The sequence below is a fragment of the Ursus americanus genome, chromosome 2 (assembly GCF_024610735.1).
Source record: "Ursus americanus isolate L20-20 chromosome 2, mUrsAme1.1.p, whole genome shotgun sequence".
Lineage (NCBI taxonomy): Eukaryota > Metazoa > Chordata > Mammalia > Carnivora > Ursidae > Ursus > Ursus americanus.
The window spans coordinates 4,549,290-4,562,261 of record NC_142128.1 but is presented as its reverse complement, the minus strand read 5'-3'; the positions used below and the strand labels follow the sequence as shown (position 1 = coordinate 4,562,261).

General features: G+C 57.8%; 1 protein-coding gene across 2 annotated transcripts; it reads left to right on the top strand.

The window, feature by feature from the left end:
• Positions 1 to 416: 416 nt before the first annotated feature.
• Positions 417 to 7,351, top strand: ZNF853 (zinc finger protein 853). Of its 2 annotated transcripts, none has more exons than XM_087867168.1 (3): positions 417 to 916; positions 1,670 to 1,787; positions 4,274 to 7,351. In XM_087867168.1, the coding sequence occupies exons 1-3, from the start codon at positions 905 to 907 to the stop codon at positions 6,016 to 6,018; spliced, it is 1,875 nt and encodes a 624-aa protein (XP_087723294.1). In that variant the 5' UTR covers positions 417 to 904; the 3' UTR covers positions 6,019 to 7,351. The 2 variants fall into 2 exon arrangements, with proteins under 2 accessions (XP_087723294.1, XP_087723295.1); XM_087867169.1 differs by having other exon boundaries at positions 1,665 to 1,787.
• The last annotated feature ends 5,621 nt before the right edge of the window (positions 7,352 to 12,972 follow it).

The following is a 12,972-nucleotide window of genomic DNA, read 5'->3' as shown; positions in this document are numbered from 1 at the left end:
TTCGAGGGGCGGAGGGGGCGACCTCTTTTGGGTCCGCTGGGGGGGGGGGGGCGGCGCGGATTGGGGCCTCCTCATTAGGTGAGCGTCCTCTAATTGAGTGCTAATGAACCACAACTTGGGCCGGGCCAGGGGCGCCCCGAAGCTGCACCAGTCCCCCGGGGGGTGGCAGGGCTCGGGCCCGGAGCCTCGCCCGCCCCCCTCCCCGGGGCAGCCACAGTCGCCACCCCGCGGGTGAGCGGCCGGGCCGGGAAGGGTTAAGCCCACCGAGCTCGCGGCGGCCTAGAGCGGCGGCGGCGGCGGCGCGGGGGCCGGGGCGCGGGGCGCGCGGGTGGCGGGCGGGGGACAGGATGCGGATGCCGGGGGGACTTCCTGTGCCGGCCCCGCCGCCCCCGCCCCCGGCCCGGCCCGCTGCCCGCTGCCCGCTGCCCGCTGCCCGCTGCCGGCCGGACGTACGCTCGGGCGGGCGGGCGAGGCAACGGAACCCGGCGCGGGCCGCCCCCCGCCCGCCGGCTCCGGGCACCTGTGGCCGCCGGCGCACCCCGGCCGGACCCGGGCTGCCCCCGGCTGGGCCGAGACCGGTGTCGCCCGACCCCCCCGCGGACATCGGACGGACCCCCGCCCGGCCGGCCCCCAGCCCCTCCCCGCCCCCCTCCCCGGGCAGCCGACACCAACTTCTGCTCCCGAACTCCGTCCTGCCCCTTTTTTGGCCCAGGGCGACCTCGACAGCCCTGACAGCGACAGGCCCGCCGCAGTGCCCAGAAAGGCCCCCGGTGGCCCAGCGCCTCCCCGGCTCTTTCTGGATGGAGGAGCCTCAGGAAGGAGCTGGCTGACGCTCTGGCCTGCACTCTCCAGCCGCTGCTGACCACACCTCCCCTAGTGCAGAGGCCGCTGTGAGGAGCAGGAAATGCTGCACCAGGTGGGCCCAGCGGCCAGGAGAGAGGGGCCAAAGGCGCGGGGGGGGGGGCTTCTCTGGAGGGCTTCTGGACCCGATTCTGAAAGGGGGAGCTGGAGTTAGGAGAGGAGACGGGACTGGATGTGGGGACACCTCTGGGGCCAGGTGGATGCAGGAGAGAGGTGGGGAACCTTCCAGACTTCAGGAGCTCCTGGGCCAGAGCTGATTCCATGGGTTGTCATCCCCTGAAAACCTGCCTTCCCAGAGAGCTGAGGGGGCACCTGGAACCTGTGGGCTGCTTGTGGCCTTGGAAGGCTGGGTGAACCCCAACAGCAGTCTGGTAGGCAAGAAACCAGGGAGGTGAACACATTTGAAGTGCTTTGAAGGGGGTGGTGGAACGTGAGATGTCACTCTTTTTCTGCAAACTTCCTCAAATGTCACTTGCGGGACTCCAGCTCCCTGGTGAAGGCTGGCTCCCGCAGCGGGCTCTCAGTGAGGACCCGACGCATGAGGCTGAGCGTGGGCCCTGCAAAGTGGGGAGAGGGAGGACTGCCTCTGCGGGCAAAATGAATGGGCCCTGGGAGCTGAGCCTCCAGGCAGCCCCGCTGCTCCCTTTCCAGCTGTGGATTGCACTGTCCTCCTTTCCAGCCTGGTGGAGAAGCCGGCTCTGGGGCCCAGGGCAGAGATGGAAGGCTCTCCGGCAGTCCGTGCCACTGGGCTGGGGGCTCACAGCACTCCTACCTGCCTGAACAGCTTCCTTCCTTCCTCTCAGCACAGCTGGCTCCCCGGGATCTTGGTCTGAACGCTAGGATGGAGCTGGGGGCAGCGACGGAAACCTTCGTGCTGGAGCTCCGGTGTCTTGAAGATGGGGGCCCATGTCCTGGCACCCTGTCAGGTGAGGGGCTGGAGAGGCATGCGGCTCTGACCTAAAGCAGGAGATAGTCCTCGGGGCCCCCCTGGAGGATCTTTTGACAGAGCCCCAAGCCTGCTGTGGCTGAGAGAGAGGGGGCTGCAGGGTGGGGGGCAGCCTGCTGTCTGCAAGGGTGCTCACCTGGTGGTTTCCGGGTGGGGAGGGTGGGCTGCCACTGCTCATGCCAGCCAACTTCAGCTGCCTGGAGTGACACGGGCAGATTTGCCTCAGGATTTTCTGAGGCGGCTCTACCAGGCTGTGGTTCTGCTGGTGACAGGCTCCCGGCAGTGTAGACATTCTCAGCCCCTCCCCTGAACCCTGGATGTATGCTGGCTGGGAGCTGCTGCTGTGTCCCCCATGGTCAGGTAGTCTCCACGGTCCTCCCACCTGTCCCGGGCTCTAGGCTCAAGTTCTCAGATTGAATTCAGGGGCTCTCTCCCTCTGCCCCTTGTACCTCAGGCATTGGCCCCCTGGCTTCTCTTTTTCCTGTGGCCTTCTCTGACCTTGTCCACTTTGCCTGACCTCTGCTTCCATCCCTCTTTCTCCCCTTTTGCCCAGAGGCAAATGTGGGCCTGCAGAACCTTCCAAGATGCCTTCTCCCTCAGGGACCCCTCTGGGCCAGCTTTCTATGGTGATCATGGTCCTGGGAGCCAATTCCCGTCTCTGTCCTTTGAGGGCACTAAGTGAGGGCTGGCCCAGGGTCGAACAGCATGAAAAGAACCAAGGGAATTGGAGAGGTTGGGTGGCGATGTGTGGATGAAATGAGGGGTCTTCCCGCTCAAATATTTAACCAAGAAAAGTCTTACAAGGGTATGCACATCAGATGACACTTAATAACGTATTTACCAAAACATCACTATTAGAAATGCTGATGTGGCTGCAAGAAGCCAGGACTGGCCACACGGTCAAGTGTGGTGCTAGAAATGTGAGGACTTACACAGAGGCTCGACGTGTCCCTGCTGCTCCCAGAGGTGGCAGGACGCTGGAGTGTCTCCAACCTGCTGGGGGTGGGGGGCAGGGGTGGAGGGACACGTTTGCGTGGCTGTCTTTGCTCCCCGTGCACGTACTCCTGGCTGGTGTGTGTATGTGAAAAATACTTGTCCGTTAGCCTAAGCAAACGTTATTAGGAACAGTTTTCTAAAAGAAAATTATTTGCATGGAGATACCCCTTGGTTTTATTAGATCAATATACTCCTGGAAAAGTGGCCGGAAAGCAAAATTTTATAAATCGAACCCCTGCTTTCCGTTACAAAATTGAAAATATGAGGCACTAGGAAGAACAAACCTTGAAATCAGACTTGGGAATGGAGCAAGCCTCCTCGGACTTCCTGGGAACATAGTATGAATGCTCGAAACGAGAAATGACACGTGGATATTGTGCAGACAGTGACACGTGACCACGGAGTGACACGTAGGAGGCAGGGGTTACTCTACACTTGCTCAATGCTGGGCCGCACCTGTACGCCCTCAACTTTTCGCCATGTCCATGAGAAGGGCCGATCTCATTTTGCAGGAAGGGACACTCAGATTCCCAGAGCTTACATAACTGGCCGGTCACCGTGCTGATGTGGGGCTCTGGAGTTAGTCCTTTCCGTTCCAGACTAACAGTCTCAAACACGTCCCGTTTCTAGGCTGTTTCAACTGGGGCTAGTTGTGTCCTTGGTATTTCCAAACTGTTCGTCAGTTTGCAGACTAATCAAGCCCACAGGGAGAGGGGTTTGTCAAGCACCTGCCAGGTTCTAGAGGCTATGCCAGGGCCCTTCCTGCTTCACCCATGAGGCTGGAAGTGTGGGTATCCTGAGGCTGTTACCAACAGGGAGGGCTCTGAGGCCGCAGGAGGCTGACAGCTGCTAACCGGTTGAGGTAGGGCCCGATCTGAGGACTTGCCACTGGAAACGTCGTGCTTTCTCTGACACTTCGGGGACTTTTAGAAACCACCTGTAGTAATACTTCCAGGCAGCTTTACAGAGACTCTTCATTAATTACAAAGAAGGCAAGTTTCGCTTATTTAAGGCGTGATCCTAACTGAGGTCAGAGTTCAACGTGGGCCTGTGGCTGTCGGAGTGGCTTGTTCACTGATTCCCACTGGATGGTAGTTAAGCGCAAGAGACTTCTCGGGGAATGGTGTTGGGGAGCCCCAGACACCCAGGCTCTTGTCACGGCCAAGATCTAAGCATGGAGGCTGTGTGGAGGAAGGCCCAGAGGAGAGGTCGGAGAGCCAGGGTCCAGAGTGACGTGACCGCAGCCCTTCGGGCACATTTCTAAGCCAGCCCTGCACCTCTGGGCATTTCAGTTTCTGCCGGGCTGCCATGGCCAATTGACCTGGTGCTTTTGGGTCCCTGCTGAGAGCTCAGTGGTGTGTCCTAGAGTGGCTGTCCATGGGGCAGGGTAAGCGAGGAGGTCGTGGGGGTCCGACCGTGAGAGCTGCCTGTAGATCCTTCTCTCCTGGCTTCCTGCCATTTGCACTACAGGTGGCAGCGGTGGGAGTGAGAGTCAAGAGGAAGAAGAGGCTCAGGATAAGAACGGCAGCCCTCCACGGCCAACAAGCGCCGCCCCAACGGGGGCCAGGGAACTGGCTGAGGAAGCAGCGCCCGGACAGCAGGAGTTGCAGCGGCAACAGTCAGAGCTGCAACCAGAGCAGCAACCACAAAGCCAGCCAGCAGGATGGCAGCTAGAATTGAAGCAGCAGCAGCAGCAGCAACACCTGCAGCAGGAACAGTTACAGCAGAAGCAGGAGGAACAGTTACAGCAGCACCAGCAGCAGCGACAACACCTGCAGCAGGAACAGTTACAGCAGAAGCAGGAGGAACAGTTACAGCAGCAGCAGCAGCAGCAGGAACAGCAGAATCAGGAGAAACAGTTACAGCAGCAGCACCTGCAGCCGCAGGAACAGTTACAGGTGCTGCAGCAGCAGCAGGAACAGTTACAGCTGCAGCAGCTGCAGCAGCAGCAGCAGGAACAGTTACAGCTTCAGCAGCTGCAGCAGCAGGAACAGTTACAGCAGCAGCTGCTACAGCAGCAACAGTTACAGCAGCAGCAGCAGCTGCAGCAGCAAGAACAGTTACAGCAGCAGCAGCTGCAGCAGCTGCAGCAGCAAGAACAGTTACAGCAGCAGCAGCTGTTGCAGCAACAGCAGATGCAGCAGCAAGAACAGTTGCAACAGCAGCAGCAGCCCGGTCCACTGGAGCCAGAGGAGGAGGAAGAGGTGGAGCTGGAGCTCATGCCGGTGGACCTGGGGACGGAGCAGGAACTGGAGCAGCAGCGGCAGGAGCTAGAGCGGCAGCAGGAGCTGGAGAGAGAACAGGAACAGCGGCAGCTGCAGCTCAAACTGCAGGAGCAGCTGCAGCAGCTGGAGCAGCAGCTGGAGCAGCAGCAGCAGCTGGAGGAGCAGCAGGAGGTGCAGCTGGAGCTGACCCCGGTGGAGCTGGGAGCCCAGCAGCAGGAGGTGCAGCTGGAGCTGACCCCCGTGCAGCCGGAGCTGCAGCTGGAGCTGGTGCCCGCCGCGGGGGGCGGCGGGACTTCGGCCCCGGGGCCCCCAGCCGCGGTCGTGGTGGCCCCCCCGGGCTACGTGGTGCTGCAGGAGCTCATGGTGTTGCCGGCTGTGGCGGCGCCCGCGGTGGTGGCCATCCCGGGCCCCGCCGGCAGCGCGGCGCTGACTCCGGCCAGGCAGCGGCGGCGGCGGCGCGCGCGGGACCGGCCGACCATCTGCGGGGAGTGCGGCAAGGGCTTCAGCCGCAGCACGGACCTGGTGCGGCACCAGGCCACGCACACGGGCGAGCGGCCGCACCGCTGCGGCGAGTGCGGCAAGGGCTTCTCGCAGCACTCCAACCTGGTGACGCACCAGCGCATCCACACGGGCGAGAAGCCCTACGCGTGCTCCTACTGCGCCAAGCGCTTCAGCGAGAGCTCGGCGCTCGTGCAGCACCAGCGCACGCACACGGGCGAGCGGCCCTACGCCTGCGGCGACTGCGGCAAGCGCTTCAGCGTCTCGTCCAACCTCCTGCGCCACCGGCGCACGCACTCGGGCGAGCGGCCCTACGTCTGCGAGGACTGCGGCGAGCGCTTCCGCCACAAGGTGCAGATCCGCCGCCACGAGCGCCAGCTGCACGGCGCCGGCCGCTCGCGAGGCCTGGGCCTGCTCTGCGGCACACGCGCGGCCACCGGCGGCCCAGCGCGCTCCGAGCAGGCGGCGGGGGCCGCGGACAAGGCGCCGTGAGCGGGCCCGGCGCGGACGGGCAGTGACGGAGGGGGGGGATCGGGATCAGGGAGGGCGCGGGCTCCTCCCGCCCGGTTCCGTGGCCGTGGCCCGGCTTCCAGCTCTCTCCCTGGTTAGCGGAGGGGAGGTCGCGTTCGCGCACCGACCCTCGGAAACGCTCCACGCGCCACGAGACGCGAGCCGCCGGGGCCAAAAAGCACGGGTGTTGGGCTTCAGTACGAACAGCACGCCGCACGAATTTGTTACTGGGAATTGAGCCGTGAGGAGTCTGCCAAAACCCTTCCCCCAGAAAACTGGACTTCGCAGAAGTGGGAGCCACAGGAGAAAACTGCCGGTGACACGTGTGACCGTCGGTGACATTAGACATGCATCGAACACTAACCAGGGAATCAAATATATGTGGTAAAACGCACACGAATAGGATTTGATCCTGGTGAATTTTTCTTCAAGGAAAAAAAAATGGGGAAAAAAAGGAAATTTATCTGCACTTTGTAGAAAACCGATCAAGGCATTAAATTGTCCTCAATGGCATTTGCCTTGAAAGTACTTTCTAGAATGAAAATTCATCAGGGTGGATATCATCCTGATTAAAATGTTTGTGTTCATAAGCACAGGGTCAGAGTGTCCACGGGGTCAATGCACAAATGCCAGGAAGCCCTTCCCTGGGTCGAAGCTAAACCTTCCCTGCAAGGGAGCCCAGGGTTCCAGCGAGTGTGGGAGGCAGGCTGTCGCCCTCGTCGCTGCCGAGGTCCCGCACACACAGTGGCCTGTCAGTGTCCTCTTGAGCAGGAGACGGCGGCTGACGCAGAGGGCATTCTGAGAATGCTCTCCGAAGTCCAGCTCCATGTTCCCCTTGGGGAAAGAGCTCTGAGGTTGCCCCTCCCTGGGATCCGCGGGCTCTCAGCTTTTCTGTTGCTTGCCCAGGGACTAAGGCTAGGGGGTTGGGGCCTTGAGACCCAGGGGCAGGGTTCTCCTGGGCCAGGCTATGCAGGGTGCTGGCCCGAGCAGATCCTGACCCATCACTGGTGGGGTTAGGGGGAGAAATTGGGGGACAGAGGTTGGAGGCAACAGAAATGCTCTTTACAACGTCTACGCAATTGTCTGGGGGGTCTGTACAAGCGTGGGCAATGTTCATGCCTGTGGGAAGGCAGGACAGTGGAGGAGGCTGCCCGCCCCTTCTGCCCCCAAGTGCTTTCTGCTCTTGACTTCCCGCGTGGCTGCTTCGATCCTGCCCCCCTCTGCTCCCTGCTTCTCCTTTACTAACACAGCCTGCTACATTTTACAAATGTGTTGGTTAAGTGAGAAACAAAAAGTGAAAAATAAATTTAAATGAAGAAATACATTGTCTTGTCTCTGTGTTTTCACGGCTGGATTTTGTGTCTTGCCACCAGTTTTTCTACAGAATATTTTCCTGGTCGCTCTAGAGCAAGGGCCTTGGTATTCAGTCCCATGGTCAGTGCTCCTCACCCCAGGCTCGTCCTTCTAACCTGAGTCCCTTGGCCTAGGATGGACTTATTCAGTAAAACCCTGCTGGGAGGGACGGGGACCCGAGGGTAGACACTTGAGGCCAATTTGGGCATCTCCTAAGGACAGCTTTAGATCAGTTCAGAAATGGCTGCATCTTCCCTTCCTCTGCCACTGTATATACAGTGATTCGTGTATGATGGTGATTTCCTCCCCCCTCCCCCCCCCCCACCGATGGGCCAGAGCTGTTTCCCTGAGTAACCAATCACTGAGGGGAGGGGGTATCAGATCTTTCAACTGGGGATCTGACCCCTCAGGGGGGAAGGTCCAAGTCATCCTGTTAGATGGGCCTCCTAGAACAGCAGAGGTGCTGAAGGCAAGGGGGACCCGGGGATGACGGGGGAGATGAGGGCCGGCTGGGGGTGATCCCCCCCAGCCTTCTGTTGTCAGCATGCTCCCCCGAGTGGAATCCATGTGTGGCGTGAGTGGATCTGTGTGGGGCAACGAGCAGCCTGAGCAAACGGTGATTCTTTGCCCACATCGTGGGTGGATGCTTTTGCAAATATGTGGGCTCCCCTGACCCTGCCTGGCTTCCCCCAGCAGCACCTGTGGCTCTTCCGTCTCTCAGAAAGGGAGGTGGCCCCCAACCCACCTCTGAAGAGTTGTGAAAGCCCGGCTCCCTTCCTCACATTGGGACGAGTCTGAGGCAGCCCTTCTGCTCCAGCAGAGCTCTGGGATGAGGTGGAAGCCTCCTTGCCCCTGTAGGGCTTTGCCTGAGACCCTCTCCTTTCCCCCACCCCCAACCCTGGGCAGCACCCCTGCTCCCACCAGCCTCCCCTGGCCCTTTCCTTGAGTAACATTCTGCAGTCTGCTTCCGGGGAACCCAGGACAGGGACCCACATCCAGGTGGGTAGACCGAGCCTGTTGGTAGGTGAAGGCCACGTGTTGGGTGGGGTTTGTCCCAGGCGTTGACAGGCATTGCTGAAGAACTCACAGCCCAGTAGGAGAGACACACACACGTGAATGGTCATACAATGGGATGGGCTGTGGGGGACAGAGCACCTGCCTCCGACATGGGGAGCCAAATGGCCTCACAGAAGTCTTGCTGGGGCATAAGGTGTTTGCAAGGTAAGGACAGGAGGGACTAGAGGGGAAGGCGGTCCAGACAGAAGTCACATGGTGCAATGGATCAGAGCCCGAGAGGGCCTGATGGAACGGTGAGAGTTTCCAGATGGCTGGGTCATAGGTGTCACAGGAGACAGGTGGTGGAATGAAAGGTGGAGCTAGGGGCTAGATTTTGTGGAACCCGTTGGCCCCAGACTCCCAATCCTCCTGTTTACCGCTCTGACTTCTCCCCAGAACTTCTCAGCATCTCTGTCCCCCTTTATTAGGCTTCTCCATTCTGATAGGCATCTAAGACTAAGCAAGCAGGCCTGCCCTCTGGGCCCACCCCCCACCCCCAATAACTCCTTAGTTGGAAGCCCAGCCAAGTGTGGCTCCTGAAAGGCCCCATGAATCAGTCTCTGTCCCCCGGGGTGGGGGCTGCTCACCTCTGATCCCTGCCCTCATCACCCAACTCTCCCTCCACCTTGTTTTTGCCACCTGACCACAAACCAGCTCAGTCCCCAGTCCTGGCCACTCTGCACCCCCCACTCCTGTCAGGGGTCTGGGCAGCAAACACAGGAACAGGCACCCTCCTCCATGCCCAAGAGGGACGGGAGCCACAGCACCTGAGCCATCCCTCACTCCTGTCCTTTTGCCTTGGACAAATGTCATGGGCAGAACCTTGGCGCAGGCCATGCGGTGGCTTGGTCCAAAACTGCCCTGCCCACCCACCTGCCCCAGCCAGAGTACCTAGGGCCCCTGCCTGTGCTCCCCAGCCCAGCGTTCCTGCATCCTGAGCCCCTGTCTATGCAGCCAGGAAGCCACCCTAGGCTCATCCCCCATTCACAGCTCCAGGGTCAGGGCGTCCCAGACTTGAATTCCAGTCAGGAGCGGGGGAATCCCGGTTGCCAAGACGAATGACACGCCAGGGCCCAGGGCTGTGTAGCAAGGAGCTAGGCTCCTCATCTCTTCGACCCTGGCAAGGGCTCCCCCTCCACCTCCTAGCTGTATTTCCAGCCATGTCCAGGGGTTCTTTGACTTGAGTCAATGGTTGCCACGTTCATGTCACCTGTGCCCTTGCTCATTGTGGGGGACTCTGCTTTTCAGTGTTTAGATCGCTCCTCTGTCTTTACGCGCTGGCAGCCAGTGAGGCCTGACTAAATCATGTGTGTTGGGAGACACGAAAGGAAAATGTAGAGACATGAGCACTAAGAAAAGAAGTTTCTTAATAGATGGGAATTTTGTAAAGGAGTCCAGACTCAAGGCTGGCTCATACAATGTGAATTTAAAAAAAAAAAAAAAAAAGCTCACAAAATTACCAAGAGTACAACTAGTCTTAATTTTTCATATAATGATCACACCTACAAGGGTTTGGAAAAGATAGGGATCAAGTTGTTTTTGTGAGGGGGTCAGGAAAGGGCTCCAGGTCTTACGTATTTTAGGGACTAGTGCTAGACAGAGGGACCCTGGTGCGAAGTCCTTCCTGCCCCTTGGTGATGTGTTAGTCACCATAATGACAGTAGAGCAGGGTGTCATGTTGCTTTCTTAGCGATTACGTAAATATCCCTTTGGGCTGGCCCTGAGGCTGTATTCGTGTCATATCAGGAGCTAGCTGGCTAAGCCCATGATTCTCTAAAATGGAAAATCCCCAGGGAATGAGATAAAATCAAATCTATAAAACAGAAAGGAGCCTGACTCTTATTACTGGTCTTTGCTTTCTTTGAGTCAGCTGGGTATCTTTTAGGAAATAGCAATGTTCCTCCAGGGAGGACTTGGGGATTGGAATTCCGGCCACCAGTTACTATGTGACAATTTTCCTTGCCTGCAAAATGGGAGCAAGAGTGTCTATTGTTCTGGGTTATCGTGTATCAAACACAATGGGCGAAATAGGACGGGCAAAGGGGCCCATGTGCCCAGGACACCTTAGGCCCTTCGAATATGTTTGTTGCATCTAAAGCAAGAAAGCATCAAACAGAAATTCTTTCCTCTGATTGGATTTTCTGGGATAAGGCTTTCTACTGTTCCAACGTTACAAAATTTAGACATTGTAGAAATGAACTGCGAGGCCCCCAGATGGTAGAAGAGCATAGCTGTGCCCTTAGGAACCTCCCCTGCAGGTAGGATCTGGTTGGGTCCCCCGGCAACTCCAACCCAGCCTGTGACATCAGCCTCCATCCAGGCTTCTCCCTTGGACCTGAGGACTCATTGTTCTCACAGACTCGGATGTTACAAAAATCTAAAGCTTTAGAAGACCACACAGAGCTCTTAATTCCTGGCCAAGCCTGCATCTCCCGATGCCTCCCTTCCCTGGCCGGCAGCACCATCTACCTGGAGACACTGAGACGCATACCCAGGAGTCCTTCTAGATGTCCCCTGCCTTTCCTATTGCCCTCTGCTTCAGCTAACTCTTGTGCAATCCTCCACTCTAAACAGTGGCTAAAAACAGCAGATGCTTTATTATTTCTGACGGCTCCACATATTGCCTGGGCTCAGCTGGGCGGTTCTTCTGCTCCGTGTGATGTCGTCCGACAGCTCAGTGGGGCTGAGACGTGGGTTCATCACAAGGCTGGTAGTTGATACTGGCAGTCAGCTGGGAGCTCAGTGGGGCTGTCCACTAAGCAGCTACACATAACCTCTCCACCCGTGATCCGGGTATCTAACGGTAGAGGGTCTGTGTCCCAAGAGACCTGGGCTGGGGATCTACAAGCCTTCTCACGATCTAGCCTTAGAAGTTACAGTGTCACTTATGCCAGAAGCTAATTATCAAACTAAGTCACCAGCCAAGCCCAGACCCCAGGGGTCGTGGGATCAAGCCCCACGTCGGGCTCTGAGCTGGGCATGGAACCTGCTTGGGATTCTCCCTCTCCCTCTCCCTCTGCTCCTCCCCCCCCCAATTAGAAGGCAGCTGTAAAAATAAATACAATGGAAACAAAACAGTGTTTTTAAATTATGGGGAGACCCCATTGCCTGGTGGAAGTTCCGAATTCAAGGCTTGCCCTGTCTTTGTTTAAAGGGTGATAAACAAGTGTGGGAGAGGCGTTGGAGACGAGCAGCCCTGCAGAGACCTTCTCCTTGATGCTATCAGAGGACGCGGAGGAGAAGCGACAGGAAAGGCGACAAGGTAACAACTGGGTATTACTGAAAGTCCTTCCCAGCATGCCCTTAAACCATCTCTGTCCCACATGACCTGCAGGAGAAAATCTGAGCTCCCTACTTCAGAATAAAAGGCTTTTTAAGTTCTCTCTGCCCATTTTCCCCCCCTTCCTCTTTTAGACTCCATCGTATCACATTCTGCCAGGCTGTACAAACTCTGGTCATAAGATTGACTTACCCTCCCAATTTACTCTGAACTTATTTATCTGTTTTAGGAATAAATAAACAGTCAATGGCACAATAAGTAAATATATAAGCACAAATTAAATTTGGACAAGACCATTTAATCTGAGCCCTGATGATTTTTGCCTCTTGCCCTAACAGTGTGGCTTAGCAGGCGGCTGACTGGCTCGGTCACGGCAGGGGAGGGAAGGAACGGGCTGAGGTGGGAGAGGCCGTGAGGGGCGTTTGTCCATGACCTTGGGGGGCTGCTGGAGCAGCCCGGGATCACCCTCGTCAGGACGCCTCTCACCCGAGGACAGTGACACTTTGGTTTGCATCAACTGTTACTTTGCTGGGCTTTCCCGCTGCTCATTGCTGAACTCAATCTCGACAGGTTTCCCAAACCCACCGGGAGAAGAAGTAACTAATTTAAAAACACATTAAAAAAAAAGATGTAAGAAATCAAATGGTGTCCCCCAAAGCATAGACTTTTGTGTTAATACACCTTCCATGTCCCTGTTACATATCTGTCACAATTTGGGGGCCTATAAAGATGTAGTCGTGAAATCAAGTTTACCAGCAGGGTCTTCTGCCTAGTTCCTGCTCGGCCTTCCAAGGGGATGATGGCCGTGAGGAGGCTGTCAGCTCCCCCCCTCCACCCAGTGATTGTCGTGAAGCTCATTCTATGTGTCAGGCTTCCTGTGGCTCACCAGCTGGGGCATGGGAATGTGGAAGGCAAAGGGCATGTGGGTACACTTGGAATTCTGTGAGGCCCACGATGTCCCCGACGTCTCCATAGGAGCACAGGCGCTTGGGGCTGACGCTACCCCTGCACAGACCCACCTGCAGGCATGCTGCCGTCTTCAGGGACTGGACCCTCATCTGGGCAGAGCTCACTCCCACTCAGTGCTCAGGACTTGCTCAACTGTCTCCTCCTGCAGGAAGCCCTCCTGGGCTCCTCCTGGGCTGTCATGCCAAGGACTGGCAAGAAGCCTGGCACAGAGGGGTGCTGACCAAAGTTCCCGCCCAGCCCCACATGCCCAGCGTGGGGGGATGGCAGAAGTGCCATCG